This window comes from Rhinopithecus roxellana, chromosome 8, assembly GCF_007565055.1.
Source record: "Rhinopithecus roxellana isolate Shanxi Qingling chromosome 8, ASM756505v1, whole genome shotgun sequence".
Classification (NCBI taxonomy): Eukaryota; Metazoa; Chordata; class Mammalia; order Primates; family Cercopithecidae; genus Rhinopithecus; species Rhinopithecus roxellana.
Genome location: NC_044556.1, coordinates 40826513 through 40849146, shown reverse-complemented (window position 1 = coordinate 40849146; position 22634 = coordinate 40826513). Strand labels below are relative to the sequence as shown.

Sequence of the window (22634 nt, the reverse complement as noted above, 5' to 3'; positions counted from 1 at the left end):
GAGTACAGTGGCGCAATCTCGGCTCACTGCAAGCTCCGCCTCCTGGGTTCACGCCATTCTCCTGCCTCGCCTCCCCAGTAGCTGGGACTACAGACGCCCGCCACCACGCCCGGCTAATTTTTTGTATTTTTAGTAGAGACGGGGTTTCACCGTGTTAGCCAGGATGGTCTCGATCTCCTGACCTCGTGATCTGCCTGCCTCGGCCTCCCAAAGTGTTGGGATTACAAGCACGAGCCACCGCGCCCGGCCACTCAGCTAATTTTTAAATTTTTTTGTGGAGACAGGGTCTTGTTCTTTTTTTTTTGTGAGACGGAGTTCACACCATTCTCCTGCCTCAGCCTCCCGAGTACCTGGGACTACAGGCGCCCACCACCACACCCGGCTAATTTTTTTTTTGTATTTTAGTAGAAGACAGGGTTTCACCATGTTAACCAGAATGGTCTTGACCTCCTGACATCATGATCCGCCCATCTCGGCCTCCCAAAGTGCTGGGATTACAGGTGTGAGCCACCGCGCCCGGCCAACAGGGTCTTGTTATATTGCCAGGTCTGGTCTCAAACTCCTGGGCTCAAGTGATCCTCCTGCCTTGGTCTCCCAAGGTGCTGGGGTTATAAATGTGAGCCACTGTGCCCGGCCTCGAATGCCATTCTTTTTATTTTACTCTACTTTTTAGATGTAGAGACTGTGCTACTTTAGGGCACCAGTCTATTAGATGTAAAACCTGCAGATGGAGTGAGGGATCCTATCTCCTCTCTTAGGAAGGCCAGAGATTACAGAGACCATAAAGGAACCATAAGGTAAGAAGGCAAAACAGAGCATGTGCTTATATATCTGAGAAGGTTTCTGGTAGAGATAGGCAGGGAAACAGTAAGGATCTGTGGTTTAGAGTCTCTAGCTTACTTGTTCCTCAGGCTAATGTTTTCTGGTTTGAATACTTCTTGATAAGCAGTTTTGTTGCAAAGGATGAGGTCAAGTCGATGCACAGCCTCCACCACAGCCCTGCAGGGAAATACAGGCAAATATCCCCTGAGCCATATGCATGGTCCATGTAGGATGACGCTGGGACACTGATTCTAGAGGAGACGCTACAGAGTCAGCGGCGAGAAAAAAGGAGAAGGCTGCAGGCTGAGCTCTGTACAGAACAAGATGAACACAGTCTCCATCTTGTTACAGTAACCCCTGCCCCTCCCCACCCCCAGCCCACCAGGGGACATTTGGCAATGGTGGAAACATTTAGAGTCATCACAACTGGGCGAAAAGAGGGTTGCCACTGGCATTTAGAGGGTGCTGTTAAATCTCCTGTAATGCACAGGACAGCCCACCACAATAAAGCATTACCCTACCCAAAATGTCAACAGTGTCAAACTAGAGAAACTGTGATACGGTAAGGCAAACTCTCCCAATGGAAAGAGCACAGGCTGTGATGCCAGGCAGAAAATCTAGGGTTTGAACCCTGGTTGTGTCTTACTCTGTGCCTTTGGGCAAATTACCTACCCTTTTAAAACCTTAGTTACCACATCAATAAAAACGAAGATAATAATAGCTACTTCAGAGAACTGTTTTGAGGATTAAATGAAATAATAATTTTTATATAGCTCTGGTATATGGTAAACATTCAATAATGGTAGAATGAATAAATTATTATACAAGGCCTCATTATACCTGACATAAAGGAAAGGCATTTCTAGTATAAAATTCTACTATGGAATTGCAGGGTATGATGGGCAAGTAGAGGGAGCTCCCAGACTACTTAGCCATAAATAGGATTCGGGTAAGCCTGGATTCTGCTGAAGGAATTATTTGTTGAACATAGTGGTTATGAGTGTAGGCATCAGTGAGCTGAGATCCGGCCACTGCACTCCAGCCTGGGCGACAGAGCGAGACTCTGTCTCAAAAAAAAAAAAAAAGAGTGTAGGCAAGAAACCAGACCGCCTGGATTCAAATATTAGCTCTACTTCTTACTAGCTATGTGGTCTTGGGCAAAATACCTAACTTCCTTATGGTTGGGTTCCTTCACCCAACCATAAAATGGAAATATTATTACCTATTTTGTGAGGATTAAATTAGCTAATACACAGAGCACCCATAACAGTGCCTGGTATATATAGTAATCACTCCAAGTGTTAGTCTCCATCCTTCTTGTTCTAAGGCTGAGGGGGAGACTCCAGGCACTATGAGGTAAGTCTGTCATCACAGAAAAGAAAAAGTCATAGAAACTCTACAATGGATGGCCAAGAAGTCCCAGAGGTAGGTCTCGTATCTGGAAGGGTAAAACCCAGAAGACATCAGGCAGGAGCTATAAGAACATGTGAATCAGGCACAACTGTGGACAAAAAAGCAACAAAAACAGAGTGAAGATTTCCAAACAAACCAAGAGGTGCTCCTAGGCCGGGGAAAGTGGGCCACAACAGTTGGCACCCTGTGGTGGTGGTGGCTCAGGAGGCACACTACTAAGCCGCCCTGCACAGGGTGAAGTGACCGCCAGCACCCAGCAGAGCAGGTGGGATGGTAATCGATACCTTCTCACAAACAATCATGTTTCTTCAAACTGGACAGCCTAGAGATGGATGCCAAGCCCTTTTGGCCAACCTGGCCCTTGATGCCAGGGGCAGCACCAGTGATTTACTTTATACCAGCTCAGTTCCTAGGGCAAGGCTTTTATCTTTGGTGCCATGGAAAGAGCTAATGGGAGTGTATATTTTTATAGAAAAGCTCCATAACTCTCTTTATATCCTTAATCCAAAAGAAGGTAAATCACCACCACTCTGGGAAGTTCTAATTGCAGATGCTTAAATATGAGAGGGCTCACCATTTTTTTCTCATTTTCCATCAGATCATAAGCTCCTCCACTAAACTATAATCTCTCTTAGGACAAAAACTACAAAATCTAGTCGTGTGTTTCCTTCACTCACGGGCCTAGCAAAAACAAAAATGTTTTTAAAAACAAACAACAAATGAATTGGCCTAATTAATTGGTGCTTCCAGGCTCCTTTCTCCTGCTGCCCTTTCTTCTGACTTAAAATATTTCAGAATTTCATATCCGTAAACAGCTACGTGTGGGAGTTCCCCAAATTTCTGATGCTCAGAGTGACAAGTCCAGTCTAGCAACACATTTATCTTGAGCAGAGAAATCAGACTTTCCTCCTAGTTCCTTCCACATATCACCCAGCTATAATAAATCATAAAAACAATGATTGGCTGCCTCAAATTTCTACCCTGCTCAAAGTCAACAACACAATTACACCCATGTGCACACAGGTAAGCCACACAGGCAAACACATCAGCTTAGGTTAGTCCTGTGAATGTAGTGGTTTAAGAAAGAACTACATTTAACGACAACTGGAAGGATGACCAGAGCCATCCCCAAAAGCTGGAGACAAGGAATACTGCAGACACTGCCCACGCGCTGTCTGACTGGCAGCACTGACACTCAGTAGCATGATGAGGCACACGTGCCGCCCCTAGCCAACTCCTCACCCGCCTGGGGACTGCTTGGGGCAGCTCATAGTGGGAGCCCTGGGGCCGCTAGATTGAATCACTTTTCTATTTTTGGAGCAGCCTATAGTCCCCTCTGCCTCTGGCTTACAAAGCCGGAGAAGGCAGGATGCCTACTCAAAGAGGAAAAGACAACATGCTCTTGACTCTTTCACTGCCAAAATGGGGCCAAGGCTCTGAGGGTCGTCTTCTCATGCAAGCATCCGTGTTCTATAAAGCCCGAGCTAAATGAAAACCCCAAACTCTACTCTGTAGTAGAAAGCACAAAACTCAGTTTCCACGCTTCGTCCTATTTTGACCCAGTTATGGAGCCCATGTTCTAGCTGACCTACACAACAAATCCTCCACCATCGATGGGAAGAGCTCATTCGGGCCTGTTCCTAACAGAGGGCTGAAGGGCTGAAGATGTGACTTGTGGAGCGTGGGTGGCATTATGGAAATCAGAAACCAGGAACGGAAGTTGCCTGGCAAGAGACTACAGTCATGAGGCTGAGAGGAAGGCAGGACTCAGGAGTCCCCAGGTGCCCGGAATTGCCTCCCAGATCCCAAGAACGCTCTGGACACAAAGTCGTTCGTGGCCCTTCCAGGCCAAGGCTTTCTCATTCAGACTCCTCAAAATTAGAGCTGTATGGGACTTTAGAGCACATCCAATTCAAATCTTTATTTTTAAGGATAAAGAAACTGAGGCCCAAGGTCACATCGTGAGAGAGTGGCAAAGGATGGACCTGAGCCTAGCTCTACGGACTTCAGTCCAAGACTCTTCCTTGTAAATCCCACAGGATTCCAAGCACCGTTCCCTTCCGGGTTTTTCTACACCTGTGACCCCACCTTCACCTACCCAACCCTTCCAGCCTTCAATTCCCACCCTATTACCCGAACTCCACAAAGCTTAGTGCCCGCCCCAAGCAAGCTCACTGCAGAGGGGATTCCTCCACGTGCTTCCCTCCAAACCTCCCACCCACCAAATTCCCCTTTCAGTTCCATCTCGAGTTACTACGGGACCCCGCCCCGCCTCCAAAATTGCACCCTCCTTCCTTGCCCGCACCTTACCCCGACACACGGGCCCCGCCCGCCCGGGAAGCCCCGCCCCTCGCCGTCTCCCCACTTCCCTCGGCGGCTGCTCTCACTCCCTGGCCCCCCTCACCGGTAAAGGCGCTTAGTGTGGAGGACTTTTGCTTCGGGCTCGCTGCTCTCCCCTGTGGGGGGGCCTTGGCTCATGGTGCCCGGGTCCGGGGGCAGCTCCCGGTCACAGGCCCCCGCCACCCACCACTACCACCACCACTGCCGTCTCCGGCCGTAGCCGCAGCCTCCGCCGCCGCCGGCCCTGCTCGGCCGCCATCGCTGTGAGGCGGCTGCCCGCGACAGCTCCTCCTCCGCCTGGCAAATCTCGCGATGGCAGCCGCACAGTTGCGGACCAGTGGCCTGCTGCTACCAAATCTCGCGAAACTCGTTTTCCCTCCCGGGAAGTTGCCAGAACTAACTCTGGGCAGCATGGCCTCTTTCCGGCTTCTCCAAACCCTTGCGAAAAACTTTATTGGCAAAGCTATCAGAGAACGGACAGTGTACCCACTGAGGCGGCCAAAGCTTAACTGGATCAGGGCAGGTGAGCTTACAGCTAGGAGGGTGACTGCCTTGTCCTACAGTGGTCATTTGGTACATCCTTCTGCCCCTTTCCCGCCTCCCCGTTTGAACCAAGCCTCTTTCAGATTACTGGTTAGAGTGACTCCAGCTTTCCCTTTTCCCCCATAATTTAAACAAACAAAAAGTGCATGTGCAAGTTTCCTTGGAAAAGGCCGAGCATCACATAGGAGTAAAGCCTTGGAAAAAATGACTGGTACAAGCGTCTCGGCCCTTCAGCTCCCCTCCCAAAGATTTCCAGCTTGCATATCTATCTCTTACCACCCAGTAACATTTATTGAACTGCTGTCTTCCAGCCACAGTGCAGGATTCTAGACACACAGAGGTGAGCAAGCTAGACACTATCCCTGCCCTCACAAAGCTCAAGTGACTTTAGGGATAAGGACTCATAGGAATGAGAAGCTAGTCCCTCACGTTTCTATCTCCTGATCCTCACATTGGATATCAGGGCAGGTGGGCTCACAGCTAGGAGCGTGACTGTTTTTTGTTGTTTTAGCTTAAACCTAAGTTTAAAAGCAAGGGTTTTTTTTTTTTTTTTTTTTTTTTTTTTTTTTTTTTTTTTTTTTTTTTTTTGCCTGTGTACGAATTGTAATGAGAACATAAATTGCCCTTATACCGCTATGCTCCTGGCTTCAGCCACCCATCTTCTTTCTGTTCCTGAAAGAAACAGCCTAAGTCTTTCCCATCCATTGGTCTTTCACTTGCTGTTCCTCTGCCTGTAACACTCATACTCCTGATTTCCCATCAGGTTTCAGCTCAGATATTACCTTACCAAAGAGGTCTTTCCTATAAAAATTGTCTAATTGATTTAGTTGCTAGGCTTCTTTATTATCTGTTACCCCAATAGAACATAAGCTTCTCAAGGGCAGAGACCTTGACTGTCATCTTGTTCTCCTCTGTGTCTGCCTAGAATAGTTCCTAGCTAATAATTGGTGACCAGTAAATATTTACTGAATGAATAAGTGTACAAATTCCATCTCTGGGTATCCCAGCCTACTCCGAGCACCCTTTGGTGCACAAATCCACTTTTCTCCCTCTGCTTTCCTGAGCTGGGAGCTCCTACACATTCCAGTTGCCTAGAATGTGAACTTACCTCTTTGCCCAGCTGCATCCCAACTTTCGGAAAGAATGACATCCTCCTCTAATGCTTTTTTTGTCGGCTGATTCAGCAGGGCGGGGCCTGCCCCTTTAATCTGGGCCCCACCTGCTCTGGTCAGACAGGTTTTGAGACACAGGTAAAGGGAGGGACACAGAGAGAAATACTTGCAGAGCCAGCAGGTAGCTGGGTAGCTCCTTCCCGGACGGATGGACAGACGGATGGATGCTGGGGACTCTCCACTCCATATGGAAAGTAAGAGGATGTCCTGGGTCCAAACTACAAGGTTTAGAGGGTCCTTGAGATGAAGGAAGGGAATCAGTCCCATCCAGAAGCAATGAGATGAAGGGCAGCAGGGAGGGGAGAAAGACAGGAGAGAAGGCATACAAAACAGTCATGATCAGACCTAAATGCCGGAATAACAGATCCAGGCCCTGCAGAGATGGATGAGGTGGGCTAGTGAGGAGTTTGGGAACTGACCAAGCACCAATGAAGGAAGAGGGTGCCTGCAACTGCCAGCTTTTTGGGACAGATTAGTTGGCAAATCACTGGTCTCACCTAGAATTCAGGAGGGTTCCAAGCAGGGATATGCAGGGAGAAGGGGAGATGGGACAGTGGAGGGGAAGCTTCTCTGTCTACATACAGCAAGATCCTCGGTAGGAAAGAAACTTGGCAAAGTTCTAGACACCTCTTCTGCCTCCTGTTCCTGCATTAGGGTGGCCATGACTCCAGGGGTTTTGGTGGAGGGGCATAGAAGGCGTGGGTGGAGGCTGACTGAGGCCACAGCTGCCAGGGCCTGTGCCCCTTGACTCACCCTCTCCTGTTGGATGGCATTTGATGTCAAAAGGGTGCCTCCATTTCAGCTGCTCACTTCCTTCCCTCCTCCCTCTGTTTCAGCGTCTTCCTCTGTACCAGGTTCTCCGTAAGGCTCCAGAAGGGGCCAAAGCCCATGAAACCAGTTGCCCTGGGGAGTATGAGTTCTGTCAACCTGTCCTAATAACTAGAAGACAGGGGTTTCTGACAGAGCTTTCCTCTGCTCCCTGCAGGATGACTTGACATTGTAGATCCCAGAACTGAGGCCCCAGGATGACAGAACAGGAGACCCTGGCCCTGCTGGAAGTGAAGACGTCTGATTCCCCAGAGAAGAGCTCACCCCAGGCCTTGGTTCCCAATGGCCGGCAGCCAGAAGGGGAAGGTGGGGCCAAATCCCCAGGAGCTGAGTCCCTCGGAGTGGGGTCTTCAGCTGGGTCTCCCACAGCCATAGAGGGGGCTGAGGATGGTCTAGACAGCACAGTAAGCGAGGCTGCCACCTTGCCCTGGGGGACCGGCCCTCAGCCCAGTGCTCCGTTCCCGGATCCCCCTGGCTGGCGGGACATTGAACCAGAGCCCCCTGAGTCAGAACCACTTACCAAGCTAGAGGAGCTGCCCGAAGACGATGCCAACCTGCTGCCTGAGAAAGCGGCCCGTGCCTTCGTGCCTATTGACCTACAGTGCATTGAGCGGCGGCCCCAAGAAGACCTTATCATGCGCTGTGAGGCAGGCGAGGGCGAGTGCCGAACCTTCATGCCCCGCCGGGCCACCCAGCCCGACCCCACTGAGCGCAAGTGGGCTGAGGCAGTGGTGAGGCCGCCTGGCCGTTCCTGTGGGGGCTGCGGGAGCTGTGGAGACCGTGAGTGGCTAAGGGCTGTGGCCTCCGTGGGAGCTGCACTCATCCTCTTCCCCTGCCTACTATACGGGGCATATGCCTTCCTGCCGTTTGATGTCCCACGGCTGCCCACCATGAGTTCCCGCCTGATCTACACACTGCGCTGCGGGGTCTTTGCCACTTTCCCCATTGTGCTGGGTAAGCCTGTGAGAAGAAAGGGGAGATTGGGAAGTGGACTTGAGGAGGGCAGGGCCTGCCTGCCATGGGGAGCAGGAGGGTTTCCCTTCACTTGGCCTGGGCCCCTCAGGGTCTCCCACCCCCTGCCAGTCTGCATGCCCATATCCTCCCAGGACCACCTCCACCCCACTGTGTAGAGCCTATGCACTGCCCACAGTGAACCTGCCCCCAGCTTACTGCCTCTTGCGCCCTTACCCTGCCTATTCTGACCCTACCCTGTGTTTCCCAACTCCACCCAGGGATCCTGGTGTACGGGCTGAGCCTGTTATGCTTTTCTGCCCTTCGGCCCTTTGGGGAGCCACGGCGGGAAGTGGAGATCCACCGGCGATATGTGGCCCAGTCGATCCAGCTCTTCATCCTCTACTTCTTCAACCTGGCCGTGCTTTCTACTTACCTGCCCCAGGATACCCTCAAACTGCTCCCTCTGCTCACTGGTCTCTTTGCCATCTCCCGGTAAGTTGGGGCAGGGGGTGGGGCATGGGAGAGGGAATGGTGCTAGAGAACCTAGGCATCTGAATGTCTGGAGAGTCAGGGTCAGGAGCTTTCCGGATTCTACACTGGCCCAAATGTGTGCCCTGGGGAGATAAGTCCACCTTCTCTCTTGTACCTTACTTCAGCTGGTCAGCAGATGGAAGCTGATTTCAGAGATATATATAACCATGTCGAACAAAAAGGCTTTCAGGTGTCATCTAGATCCATGCACCCATTGCAGCCACTCCCGTGGCAATCTGGTCAGGTAGCTGTTTTGGTCTCTAACTGAAAACCCCCTGTGACCAAATGTACAACTTAAAAATAGATATATTTTTTCAAAATAGAGACAAGGCTGGGTGCAGTGGCTCATGCCTGTAATCTCAGCACTTTAAGAGGCCGAGGTGGCAGATCACTTGAGGTCAGGAGTTCGAGACCAGCCTGGCCAACATGGTGAAACTCTGTCTCTACTAAAAATACAAAAATTAGCTGAGCATGATGGTGCACACCTGTAGTCCCAGCTACTCAGGAGGCTGAGGCAGGAGAATTGTTTGAGCCCAGGAGGCAGAGATTGCAGTGAGACAAGATCATGCCACTGCACTCCAGCCTGGACGACAGCGCTAGACTTCATCTCAAAAAAATAAATAGCCGGGTACAGTGGCTCACGCCTGTTATCCCAGCACTTTGGGAGGCTGAGGCTGGTGGATCACAAGGTCAGGAGCTCGAGACCAGCTTGGCCAACAAGGTGAAACCCCAGCTCTACTGAAAATACAAAAAATTAGCCGGATGTGGTGGTGGGCATCTGTAATCCCAGATATTCAGGAGGCTGAGGAAGGAGAATTGCTTGAACCTGGGAGGCGGAGGTTGCAGTGAGCCGAAATGGCACCATTGCCCTCCAGCCTGGGTGACAGAGCGAGACTCTGGCTCAAACAAATAAATAATTAATTAAAATAAAATAAAAAATAGAGATGAGGTCTCACTATGTTGCCCAGGCTGGTCTCAAACTCCTGGCCTCAAGCAATCCTCCTGCCTCAACTTCCCAGTGTGCTGATTACTCCATTCTTCATATAAACCAGTCTTTTTCCATTTTTAAAGGTACTAATTGTTAGATAGTTCTTCATACTGCGCTAAACATTTCTGCCCAGATTCTGACCTCCAGAATTGCCTAGGACAAATTTAGATATTTGACACAACCTCTCAATACCCCCACTCTAACACTCTGTCCCCCTAGTATCTGCTTTGCAAAATGGCCCTGGTTTCTTCATTGTCCTGGGAAGAAACTTCTGCCTGTCACGGTTGGGGGGCCTGGTTGAGGGTACTGTCCTCTTCCTGTTTGTCAATAACGAGAGGGCCCTGGTAGAGGCTATTGTCCTTTTCTTCATACAAACCAAGGACATGTGAGCTCTCGTGGCAGCCTTCTTACTCTCCTCTTTTTTTTTTTTTGAGACAGCATTTCACTCTTATTGCCCAGGCTGGAGAATACAATGGCATGATCTCAGCTCACTGCAATCTCCACCTCCTGGGTTCAAGCTGTTCTCCTGCCTCAGCCTCCCAAGTAGCTGGGATTATAGGCGCCCACCACCAGGCCCAACTAATGTTTTGTATTTTTAGTAGAGACAGGGTTTCACCATGTTGATCAGGCTGGTCTTGAACTCCTGACCTCAGGTGATCTGCCCACCTTGGGCTCCCAAAGTGCTGGGATTACAGGCGTGAGCCACCACGCCTGGCCCTTACTCTCCTTTCATTCAGATTTTTTACCATCACCTAAAATCCTTAGGCGTATTTTCACATGAACTACTATTAACCTTAACCTAGAAGGCACCTTTGAATTTCTTAACTCAAATGCAGGTGTTTTCTTTCCATTTTCCCTAATACATATGCTCTTGTTACTTTTTTTTTTTTTTTTTTTTTTTGAGACGGTGTCTTATTCTGTTACCCAGGCTGGAGTGCAGTGGCGCCATCTCAGCTCACTACAACCTCTGTATCCTGGGCTCAAGCAGTTTTCCTGCGTATGCCCCCTGAGTAGCTGAGATTACAGGTGTGAGCCACCATGCCCAGCTAATTTTTTTTGTATTTTTAGTAGAGACAGGGTTTCACCATGTTGGCCAGGCTGGTCTCAAACTCCTGACCTCAGATAATCCACCCGCCTCGGCCACCCAAAGTGCTGGGATTATAGGCGTGAGCCACCATGCCTGGCCTGCTCTTGTTACTTTTGATACAGGATTCCAGGTAGCTTGCTAAAATAAAATATTATTCCTGTTGAGCTAAAATTAATCTTCCCGGCACTTCTGATTGTGGTCCAGTAGTCAGTTGTCCCACCAGCCTCCTGACCATCATGCAGCCTTGCATTTTCTCCCAGTAGGTTTTCCCGAAATAAATATGTTCCTGCTCATGTAACTCAGCCTCCCATCTCAAACTCTTGGGGAATACTGGTCTCAGAAGTTGGCTTAAGCAGTAAAAGTAATCAGGGAGCTAAAGGAAGACTCAGTGATTGTCTGGTCCAGGCTTCCCATTTTACAAAGGGGAAATCACAACAGATTAGGGGAGAAGAGTTGCTCAGGTCAGTCAGCAATAGTGTCAGCACTAGAATCCAGGTCCCTTCCCTCTCTTATCCAGGGTCCTTTCTTCTTTACCATGGACAAGTTCATTAAGCAGTTTGTGCCTCAGTTTCATCATCTGTAAAATGAGGTTGTTATGGGGATTAAATGAGTTAATTCATGTAGAGTACTTAAAACAATTTGGTACTTGGGGCTGGGCACAGTGGCTCACGCCTGTAATCCCAGCACTTTGGGAGGCCAGGGCGGGTGGATCACGAGGTCAGGAGATTGAGACCATCCTGGCTAACATGGTAAAACCCCGTCTCTAATAAAAATACAGAATTAGCTGGGTGTGGTGGTGGGCGCCTGTAATCCCAGCACTTTGGGAGGCCAGGGTGGGCGGATCACCAGGTCAGAAGATTGAGACTATCCTGGCTAACACGGTGAAACCCCATCTCTACTAAAAATACAAAAAATTAGCCGGGTGTGGTGATGGGCGCCTGTAGTCCCAGCTAATCCGGAGGCTGAGGCAGGAGAATGGCGTGAACCCAGGAGGTGGAGCTTGCAGTGAGCCGAGATCGGGCCACTGCACTCCAGCCTGGGCGACAGTGAGACTCCATCTCAAAAAAAACAAGAACAACAAAAAAAATCTGGTATTTGGTAGGGGTTCATTATGCTGTGCTGCTTCCTAGTGCAGAAGAGAAGCAGCAGTTACGCTTCCCTCCCTTTCACAGGTGAAAAAGAACAGAGGCACATGAATTATGTAAGAGCAAGTTGCTCTTCCCTCCCTCCATTGAGGGGTGTGTATTGAACAAATCTTCCACGAAATTTGTGGCTGACCCATCCTCTGGGCTTCAAGCCCTCCTGGAGGTGGCTTCTTTGCTCTCCTCTTTACGTCTGCCCCTCAAATTGGCAGAAGAGGAGGTAATGAACAGGCTTGGGTTCAAATCATGACTTTTCTATTTCCCAGATGTGTGATCTTGGACGAGTCTTACTTAACCCCTTTGGAATCTTAGTTTCTTCATCTGCAAAAGGATAAATACAGTGGAACACACTGCAGCTATAAAAGAATGGGAAAACTATTTTTATATTGATATAAAATGATCTCCAGGATAAATTAAATGGGGAAAAAATAAACATGCAGAGAACAGTCTATATAGTATGCTGCCATACTTCAAAAAAGGGAACAATAACTTTTTGCTCATATATGCACTTTTTAAAAAATCACTCAATGTACTATCACACTGGCTCTTCTTCCCCTTTCTTCCTCCTTCTTTCTTCCTTTCTTCTTCTTCTTCCTTCTTTCTTCTTCTTTCTCCAAGAAAAGCACACTGGTCTTTAAGAAAAAATAAATAAAAGAAAAAATCTGCTGGACATGGTGGCTCACACCTGTAATCTCAGCACTTTGGGAGGCCAAGGCAGGAGAATTGCTTGAAGCCAGGAGTTTGAGACCCTCATCTCTACAAAAATAATTTTAAAAATCAGCTGGGCATGGCAGCACACACCTATAGTCCCTGCTACTTGGGAGGCTGTGGTGGAAGGACTGCTTGAGCCCAGGAGTTGGGGGCTGCCATTGCACTCCAGCTTGGCTGACAGAGTAAGACCCCATCTCTAAAAAAAAAAAAAGGCTAGGCGTGGTGGCTCACTCCTGTGATCCCAGCACTTTGGGAGGCTAAGGGGGGCAGATGATCAGGTCAGGAGATTGAGACCATCTTGGGTGAAACCCCGTCTCTACTAAAAATACAAAAAATTAGCAAGGCGTGGTGGCGGGCACCTGTAGTCCCAGCTACTCGGGAGGCTGAGGCAGGAGAATCCCTTGAAGCCAGGAGGCAGAGGTTGTAGTGAGCTGAGATCGTGCCACTGCACTCCAGCCTGGGTGACAGAGCGAGACTCCACCTCAAAATAATAATAATAATTTAAAAAATCACTTAGTGCACAAGAAACCATAATATTGATGCCTGGGGTGGGGGTGGGGGAGAATAGGGTGGGAATCGGTAAAGGGAAGGAAGATATTTTACTATACTGATTGAATTTGCTCAAACATTTTAAAGTTTGTACAGCCAGGTGTGGTGGCTCGCATCTGTAATCCCAGCTACTCAGGGGTCTGAGGTGAGAGAATCACTCAAGGCCAGAAGTTTGAGCCCAGACTGGCAACATAGCAAGACCATGTCTCTAAAAAAATAAAAATAAATCAAAAAGTAAATAAAACAGGGAAAGGAATAATATACTCAACTTCATAAAGATGTGGGGAAGTCAAAATCAATCACTTATAGTAATTAGTGCTGTGCTTAACACATTTTAAATGCATAAACTCTGGCTGTATTTGGAAGCACCAGCCATACCCACCAACTGCATCTGCCTCCCTATCTACTCCCCACACTGTCAGCCTATTGCCAAGCTGAAGCACTTCCCTCGAGAGTAGCTTGACCCTTTTCTTGCCCCTACAGTCTGATCTACTGGCTGACCTTCGCCGTGGGCCGCTCCTTCCGAGGCTTCGGGTACGGCCTGACGTTTCTGCCACTGCTGTCGATGCTGATGTGGAACCTCTACTACATGTTCGTGGTAGAGCCGGAGCGCATGCTCACTGCCACCGAGAGCCGCCTGGACTACCCGGACCACGCCCGGTCGGCCTCCAACTACAGGCCCCGCCCCTGGGGCTGAGCCGCTCTGCTCTCCCATTCGGAGTAGTGGGTAGTGGCGTGGGTCTGACACATCTTTGAACCCTGTGGCCAGGCCTGGACTTCGCCCCCAGGCCTAGGACCGCAGTGGGTGGAACCCTGCTACTACCCCAACAGGGACTCCAATCAATCAGAGTTCTCCCCTTGCCCGGGCTGCCCTTCACCTTTGGTGCCCAGGACAGTCATAAGGGATGGACTTAGTTTTCTTGCAGGAAAAAAGGTGGACAGCCGTGTTTCTTACGGATGCTGAGGGCATGGGGCCAGGACCAGGGGAGAGGCACAGCTCCTTCCTGAGCAGCCTCCCACCACTGCCACAAGGGCTCCCTAATGCTGGACTCTGGTCCACTCCCCGGCTTCCCGTGAGGCAGGAGGCAGAGCCACAGCCAAGGCCCTGACCACTTCTGTGCCAGTTGTCTAAGCACCGTGCGTCAAGGACGGTGGAAATGCTTTAAGGATAGAGGTTGGGCATCATATCAAATGGGACTGTGATGTTTGCTGAAAACCTTCCTGGGGATCTGGATTCAGGACCCTCCATGACTGGCCTTAGGGCCCCTTAGCCTCAGTTAAGACTATTTACAGCTGGCCAGTCCAGAGCTGCTGCTCTTCTACCTATTTAGGCCCCTGTAACTTCCCACCTTTAAACTGCCCAGAAGCCATGCCTCTCCCACGGGAAGAGGGGAGCAGACAGGGAAATCTGCCTTCCAAGAGCGGGTGTGTGTGTGCGGGGGTGTGTGTGTGTGTGTGTGCACGTGCGCGCTCACACGTGGTGACTGGGGAGTGCCTGGATGGTGTGATGGCTGATGTTAACCTAGTATGAGTGTGTGTGTGTAACAATAAATTACTACCAGTCTTTGCTGGCTTTTTCTTCCTGTTTCTCCCCTAGTCTCGAGTGTCCCTTCCCTGTTTAATTCAGATGACAATAGAAACCTCCTAGCTTTACCTGGTGGAGCGGAGCTGGCAGGTTCCTTGGTTCCACAGCAAGGAAATAGAGCCTCAAACAGAAACTTGCCTTCCAAGCCCATCTCTTAGCCCTTCCATTCCCTGGAACCAGCCCAAGACCAGCCCAACCACACTCACACATCAATAAACTAGAGCCCTGTGAAAAAAAAAATATCTATTTTCTTGCCTTCCAGGGCAGCCAACCAGTCAGAATGCCTCTCATTTAGGCCTGCAAGTCCCATCCAAGGGAAATGTGTGGAGATGCAAGAAGGCAACACCAAGGGGACCTTATCAATAGCCCCGTCCTCCACCCCCTCCAAAGTTCCCCCCGCAAGGTATGAAGGAAGCCCCACCTGGGGGTCTCCAGGAAGTTGAGGCTGGGCTCTGAGGTTCCACAGAAAAGCAAGACGGGGGAGTGAAGGGGCCGACTGGAACTTGATACTCCAACCTCCAGAGTTTTGAGGCACAAGACAGGTCCAGTAATGTCCTTCCCTCCAGAGAGCGGGCCTTAATTTATGGACTGGTACTCTGAGTACTTCTTGTGGTACAGCAGCAGAACCAAGCCTCCCACTAGCAGCATGAGCCCTGGGGCACCCAGGGCCACTGCCATGATGCCCAGGACTAGTGGGGACAAGCCATCCACTGGAGGGAAGCCCACACCCAGGAGCATCGACCTAGAACAAGCAGAGAGAGGGAGGTAAGCGGGCTTAGGAGGAAAGGCTGGGAGGCTCAGCCTTGGTCCACTTCAACTCCCCAAGCCCCCAGCCCAAGCCCTGGCTCTCACCAGCTGAGGTAGTGTTGGTCCCAGTAGCCAGGGCCTGTGGAAGCCCCGAACGTCAGATTGAAGGCACAGAAGTTATTCTGGGACCCAAAGAAGGCTCGGACAATGGGCGACTGGGGAAGAGGGTATGCCAAGGCAGGATGAAGAGGGGAAGCTAGGCAAGGCAGGGCTGATTCTCGGCCCCCCGGCTTCTGGGAGTAAGCCACTGGTCGCCACTGTGCGAAGCCTGATGGGAGGGAGCCCCACAGCAGCTGGTCCAACTGGGAAGAAAGGCAAACAAGGGAGGGTAAAGAGGACCAACCTGTGCCCAACCCTCTTTTCCCTGCCTCTCCCAGCCTTCATCTGTGACTAGCAACAGGAGTCCTGAGTCCTAGGCAGGGCCTCAATCCCTCCTCTGTAAAAATGGGGAGTTCGACTGGGTGAGGACTGAGTTGTTTTCCAAGCCCGCAAGTCTGGACTCAGCCCTCCTCTTGGCCCCCAGACCCCTTGCAGATCTCCACCTGCCAGAGTGTAAGTCATACTGCACTGCCTGTCTCCACTGAGGGCAGGGACTGGGTCAGATTCATTAGCACAGTGCCTAGCACTTGAACGACCCAAAGAAAGTGTTGCTAAATGGCAAATGGTTGAATGAGTTTTAGGTCCCAATGGTATCCCACCTATATTCCTCACCCATCTGCCTCTCTCCAGGAAGCCTGACCTGGAAGATGGCAGGTGCATATTCATCGTCGATGGAGTGCTGCTCCTGCATTGAGGGGCAGTCAGGGCCCTGGCCCAGTGTGGCTACCTCCAGCCCAAACAGAGAACGGTTTCCTCGGGGAGAGGCTCCAACCAGGGCCACCTCTAGCTGACAGGTGTCTGCTGTGTGCAGGAGGCGAGGGGGTTGGGCTGGTCGGCTGGACCTGGAAAAGGCCTGGACCTAGGAAGGAAGAAGCATGGGAGGTGTGGGAAATAGCTGGATGCCTGTGCTTAAGGGCCACCTCCATCATTAAATCCCACCCTCTCAAATCAGCCTTTTTGAGTCTTTCCGATTTCCCACCCCTTACCCTGAAGGCCAGGCTGCCATTGGCAAAGGTCCTGGTAGGGTCGTTCATGGGGTGGCCTTGAAATGTGGCACTCAGGGTGGCAGGATCCAATGAATCAGTGATGTTGTTCCAAGAGAAATCAGCCAGTGAGTATGGAGGATATGGTGTTCCTGGAGTCTTTGCTGCCGTATCAGACACGTTGGTGCTGTCAAACTCAAGCAGCTGGAGGGTGGGGGTTGGGTGGAACTGGGCTTGCCTCTGTTTTTCTCCCAAGACCACACCTCCCACTCACCCCCTACCAAGGCTTTCATATCTGAGTCTATTTCACCACCCCTAGTCTTTAGTTCCACCCTCTAATTGGGATGAACTCTCTCCTCTGCACTCTTCTCCTTGGTTCTCTCCCAACCTCCTCACCCTGGTAAAAACAAGGGCAGAAGAAAACTGGATGCTGTCCTTGGGGAGCACCATCAGACCCCCATCGGGCTCAGGGGATAGCAGGCGGCTCCAGTTGACGCTCAGGGTGCTGTGGGGGGTGTTGGTGGCTACCAGCACCACTGCCAGAGGCCCCAAGCTGCTCCACATATAGTGCAGTGTGGAATTGGTGCCCACTGCCCGGATATGAAGCAGGTTCTGCACGGGACCCAACCAGTTAGGGATGACCTCCAGAGACACCTGGAACATGGAGTAGTGGAGGGTTGAGGGAACAGGATCAAGGAGAGACACAGGCAAAAGAGAAGTTTGAGGGGAGGGGGGTTTGGAAAGTGCTGGAGAAAAGATGGGATCTTGGGGACTAGACAAGAGGAATGTGTGCAGGAGCTAAGGGAACCCTGGGGTAAGGGGCAGTGGGTACAGGATATCCAAAAAGGGGTAGGGTAGAGGGTACAGCCAGGACTCCCCTGACCCTGGTGGGCAGGTCAGGGCACAGGGCTGGGAAGAAGAAAACATTCAACACTTGCCTGGACTGGGTCACCCAGGGCTGAGTTGGGGTTAAGACTTCACCCTCACATTCACCCTACTCCACAATCCCGTCCCATGACCCACGACCATCTCCCACACCCTCCAGGTTGAAGAACCCTCCTCTTGGCAGCTGCCCTCCACCCCTAGCCCCTGGATGCCCAGTTCCAGCCACCCTGCAAGGGTAGCATTTCCTGAAACTTCTATCGCTGTAGCCCCAGGGCCCTCACCTGGCGGGTCTTCTCCCCCAGCAGGCCAAATGGGGCTGCAAACAGAAGCAGAGTCAAAAGGAGCAGGGGGCTGGGGGCACAGTGCCCCCAACCCCAGCTGTGCTCCACAGAGCCGCGCATACGGCCGCAATTCAGCCGACGGAAGAGGTGCCGGAGGGTCACATGACTCAGGTTCAGCTGATCCCTTTCAAGGGCGGAGCCATCAAACCAGTTTTTGCTTTTTTAAAAAATTTCCTTTCCTCAGCACCATTTAATGTATTAAATAACAACTTTGTATTCTATCTTAAAACAGGAAACGTCAGTCTCTTACAAGTAATACAATTTAATACAGTCACAAGATTTTAAGTGAAAAAATACGTTATTCATGCTACAAGTTTTCAGTCTTCGTTGGACAATGCCAAAAATACAGTATTCAAACGGCATGTCTTAAGAGGAACGTGAAATCTCATTTTGACACAAAGACAGGTTAAAGAAAATAAACCCAACAGGGAACTACTGCAGGACCAGCACATTGCCTTAAGTCCCCGCCCTGTCCCATTGTGGAACTCATACAGCTGCTTTCTACTCCAGCACATGAAACCCTGCGGTTCTTCTTCTCTGTGAACTATGAAACTCCCTGGGGTTCTTCCCTGTGGAACAGTGTGGTGGTTATTCCCTGCCTAACATTTCAACAAAAATTGTAAATATTTAGAGATGTGTCACTAAATAACAACAACATACTTCAAAAAAAGCCAACTTACTTGTTAAATGTTGAAAGAAAAGGCCGGGCGCAGTGGCTCACACCTGTAATCCCAGCACTTTGGGAGACCGAGGCAGGCGGAACGAGGTCAGGAGTTCAAGACCAGCCTGGCCACGATAGTGAAAGCCCGTCTCTACTAAAAATACAAAAAATTAGCTGGGCACAGTGGCAGGCCCCTGCAATCCCGGTGGCAAGCGCCTGTAACCCCAGCCACTCAGGAGGCTGAGGCAGGAGAATCGCTTGAATCTGGGTAGCAGAGGTTGCAGTGAGCCAAGATTGTGCCACTGCACTCCAGCCAGGGCGACAAGAGTGAAACTCCGTCTCAAGAAAAAAAAAAAAATGTTGAAAGAAGGAGCTAGGCTGGGCGCAGTGGCTCACGCCTGTAATCCCAACACTTTGAGAGGCCAAGGCAAGTGGATCACTTAAGGTCAGGAGTTCAAGACCAGCCTGACCAACATGGTGAAACCCCGTCTCTACTAAAAATACAAGAATTAGCCAGGCGTGGTGGCAGGCCCTTGTAATCCCAGCTACTTGGGAGGCTGAGGCAGGAGAATCGCTTGAACCTAGGAGGCAGAGGTTGCAGTGAGCCGAGATCGCAACATTGCACTCCAGCCTGGGCAACAAGAGGCAAAACTCTGTCGAAAGAAAGAGAGAGAGAGAGAGATCGAGACCATCCTGGCAAACACGGTGAAACCTGTCTCTATTAAAAATACAAAAAATTAGATGGGCGAGGTGGCGGGTCCCTGTAGTCCCAGCTACTCAGGGGGCTGAGGCAGGAGAATGGCGTGAACCCAGGAGGCGGAGCTTGCAGTGAGCCGAGATCCCGCCACTGCACTCCAGCCTGGGCGACAGAGCGAGACTCCGTCTCAAAAAAAAAAGAAAGAAAGAAAGAAAGGAAAGAGCTAAAATTTGGTGAAATTTAAAAGGGTTGTAGAAAACTGTGAAGTGTTTGTTTTCTTCACTTCACTCTGATTTTATTTATTTATTTTGAGACAGCATCTTGCTCTGTCACCAAGGCTGGAGTGCAGTGGCACAATCACGACTTACTGCAGCCTCAAACTCTTGCGCTCAAGTGATCCTTCTGCCTTAGCCTCCTAAGTAGCTGGGACTTCAGGCATATGCCACCATGCCTGGCTAATTAAAACAAAATTTTTTTTTTTTGTAGACACAGGGTCACACTATGTTGCACCGGCTGGTCTTGAACTCCTGGGCTCAAGTGATCCTCTCACATGGGCCTCCCAAAGTACTGTGATTATAGGGGTGAGCCACCACACCAGCTATCACTCTGATTTTAGAACATAGGACTTGTATGCAAAGGTTAGGATAAGGAACTAAAGATGCCAAAAAATACCCCAAACATTAATTGCAAAAGAAAGACTAATGTTTGGCCAGGCGCGGTGGCTCACGCCTGTAATTGCAGCACTTTGGGAGGCCGAGGCGGGTGGATCACAAGGTCAGGAGATGGAGACCATCCTGGCTAACACAGTGAAACCCCGTCTCTACTAAAAACGCAAAAAAAATTAGCCAGGCCTGGTGGAGAGTGCCTGTAGTCCCAGCTACTCGGGAGGCTGAGGCAGGAGAACGGGGTGAACCTGGGAGGCAGAGCTTGCAGTGAGCCGAGTTCTTGCCACTGCACTCCAGCCTGGGCGACAGAGCGAGACTCTGTTTCAAAAAAAAAAAAAAAAAAGACTAATGTTTGTGAAGAGCTTATAACATAGAAAAATATTTGTTATAAAATTAAAATTAAATGAAAAAGTAGGATGCAAAACTATATAAAAAGTAAGATCTCAACTACGTGGGGAAAAAAGGATAAAGGTAATAGCTCAAAATGCTGATAGTGGGTGTATTAAGTCTATCTATAGTGATTTTTTTTCTTCTTTTTTACTTTTCTGTCTCTTCCAAATTTTTCTCTACTGGGGGGATTTTTTTTTTTTTTGAGACGGAGTCCCACCTGTCTCCCAGGCTGGAATGCAGTGGCAAGATCCCTGCCCACTGCAACCTCTGCCTCTCGGGTTCAAGTGATTCCCCTGCCTCAGCTTCCCAAGTAGCTGGGATTATAGGCACAGGCCACCATGCCCAGCTAATTTTTTTTTTTTTTTAAGATGGAGTCTTGCTCTGTCGCCCAGGCTAGAGTGCAGTGGTGTGATCACAGCTCACTGCAACCTCCGCCTCCTGGGTTCATGCCATTCTCCTGCCTCAGCCTCCCGAGTATCTGGGACTACAGGCATGCGCCACTATGCCTGGCTAATTTTTGTATTTTTAGTAGAGATGGGGTTTCACCATGTTGGCCAGACTGCTATGGAACTGAACACACACACACACACACAATTAGCCAGGCATGGCGGCGCCTGTAATCCCAGCTACTCGGGAGGCTGAGGCAGGAGAATCGCTTGAACCCGGGAGGTGGAGGTTGCAGTGAGCCGAAATTGCGCCATTGCACTCCAGTCTAGGTGACAGACTGAGACTCTTGTCTCAAAAAAAAAAAAAAAAAAAAAAAAAATCTTCAGGCCGGGCACAGTGGCTCACGTCTGTAATCCCAGCACTTTGGGAGGCCGAGGTGGGTGGATCACGAGGTCAGGAGATGGAGACCATCCTGGCTAACATGGTGAAACCCCGTCTCTACTAAAAATACAAAAAATAAATTTAAAAAAATTAGCCGGACATGGTGGTGTGCGCCTGTAGTCCCAGCTACTCCGGAGGCTGAGGCAGGAGAATGGCCATGACCCGGGGAGGTGGAGCTTGCAGTGAGCCAAGATTGCGCCACTGCACTCCAGCCGGGGTGACTGAGTAAGACTCTATCTCAAAAAAAAGAAAAAAAAAATCTCCAGTCTCCTCTTCCATCCATTAATTTTCTTCCCCCCCCCCTTTTTATTTATTTATTTATTTTGAGATGGAGTCTCAATCTTGCCCTGGCTGGAGTGCAGTGACAATCTCAGCTAACTGCAACCTCCACCTCCCGGGTTCAAGCAATTCTCCTGCCTCAACCTCCCGAGTAGCTGGGATTACAGACATGTGCCACCACGCCCAGCTGATTTTTGTATTTTTAAAGTAGAGACAGGTTTCACTATGTTAGCCAGGCTGGTCTCAAACTCCTGACCTCAAGTGATCTGCCCGCTGCGGTCTCCCAAAGTGCTGGGATTACAGGAGTGAGCCACCATGCCCAGCCATCCACAGATTTTCACTGTGCTCCTGCGTCAGCCGCTCCAGGTCTTTCAAGTACATTTGGCTGGTCTTCCAGATCGTCACAGAGTGATCTGACGATGTCCAGTCTCATGTCATTCTCGGGCTTGACTAGGCTTCGGAAAACCTGGAGGCATCGCTCTTTTAGGCTATATGCTGGCAGTGTGATGTTGGCAAAAACAGGCTGTCCATCAACATTGGAACATGGCGTAAACAATTCAGTTTGGTTAACCATAAGTTTATTGTGTGTCCTTGCATCCCTGAAGAGCCATGGGTGGCTTCGGAAATTGTGGAATGCAGAAGTCCCTGCCAGGCAGCAGCTCTTCATAGCAGTTGAGCCACACAGGCAGCACGATGCGTGGGCTGCGGTTGCAAATGACCAGAGAGAGCTCAGGCGAGTTTATGGAGCGCAGCACAGGCCATGCTGCTCCAGCCGCCATCTCCTCCTCGGCGCCCGACTCTTCCTGGCAGTACTCTTCTGGGCCTGCCTCTTGGGTGTCCGCCTTGGCCTCTAACTCCACCCCGTTCCCCGCACTCCAGGGCCTTGCCTCCGAAGCCTTGACAACTCGGGCCTGCCCATACCAGTTCTTAAAGAAACTACTGCCGGGCGAGGTGGCTCAAGCCTGTAATCCCAGCACTTTGGGAGGCCGAGACGGGCGGATCACGAGGTCAGGAGATCGAGACCATCCTGGCTAACACTGTGAAACCCCGTCTCTACTAAAAAATACAAAAAAAACAAAAAAACAAAAAAACAAACAAAAAAAAAACTAGCCGGGCGAGGTGGCGGGCGCCTGTAGTCCCAGCTACTCCGGAGGCTGAGGCAGGAGAATGGCGTAAACCCGGGAGGCGGAGCTTGCAGTGAGCTGAGATCCCGCCACTGCACTCCAGCCCAGCCCGGCCGACAGACGAGACTCCGTCTCAAAAAAAAAAAAACCTCCTACCTGGGTGGTAAGCAAGACATCCTAGATCAGACAGACTTACTCCCAGCCTCTCCT

At 50.3% G+C, this 22634-nt stretch overlaps 3 protein-coding genes and 1 pseudogene across 6 annotated transcripts in view; 1 reads left to right on the top strand and 3 right to left on the bottom strand.

Annotated features, from left to right (window-relative positions):
* SMG5 (SMG5 nonsense mediated mRNA decay factor) overlaps positions 1-4918 on the bottom strand; it is a 35634-nt gene extending 30716 nt beyond the window's left edge. Inside the window, exons 1-2 of the mRNA XM_010366613.2 lie at positions 4640-4918; positions 901-999 (exon numbers count right to left, since the gene is read on the bottom strand). Of these exons, the coding sequence (XP_010364915.1) occupies positions 901-999; positions 4640-4713 (173 nt within the window). The 5' untranslated portion in view covers positions 4714-4918. The remainder of the gene's footprint in view (positions 1-900; positions 1000-4639) is intronic.
* Positions 4919-4949: 31 nt separating this feature from the next.
* TMEM79 (transmembrane protein 79) lies at positions 4950-14943 on the top strand. Of its 2 annotated transcripts, none has more exons than XM_030935604.1 (4): positions 4950-5098; positions 7276-8072; positions 8351-8564; positions 13564-14943. In XM_030935604.1, exons 2-4 carry the CDS (start codon positions 7316-7318, stop codon positions 13775-13777), a joined length of 1185 nt encoding a protein of 394 aa, XP_030791464.1. In that variant the 5' UTR covers positions 4950-5098; positions 7276-7315; the 3' UTR covers positions 13778-14943. The 2 variants fall into 2 exon arrangements, with proteins under 2 accessions (XP_030791464.1, XP_010364916.1); XM_010366614.2 differs by lacking the exon at positions 4950-5098 and adding an exon at positions 6307-6484.
* Positions 14883-17878, bottom strand: GLMP (glycosylated lysosomal membrane protein). 3 transcript variants are annotated; one of them, XM_010356428.1, is made up of 6 exons: positions 17721-17878; positions 16951-17208; positions 16558-16758; positions 16212-16430; positions 15518-15774; positions 14889-15407 (listed from the first exon to the last, which is right to left on the bottom strand). In XM_010356428.1, exons 1-6 carry the CDS (start codon positions 17838-17840, stop codon positions 15242-15244), a joined length of 1221 nt encoding a protein of 406 aa, XP_010354730.1. In that variant the 5' UTR covers positions 17841-17878; the 3' UTR covers positions 14889-15241. The 3 variants fall into 3 exon arrangements, with proteins under 3 accessions (XP_010354732.1, XP_010354730.1, XP_010354731.1); XM_010356430.2 differs by lacking the exon at positions 15518-15774 and having other exon boundaries at positions 14883-15407; XM_010356429.1 differs by lacking the exon at positions 16951-17208.
* Positions 21638-22184, bottom strand: VHLL (VHL like; annotated as a pseudogene).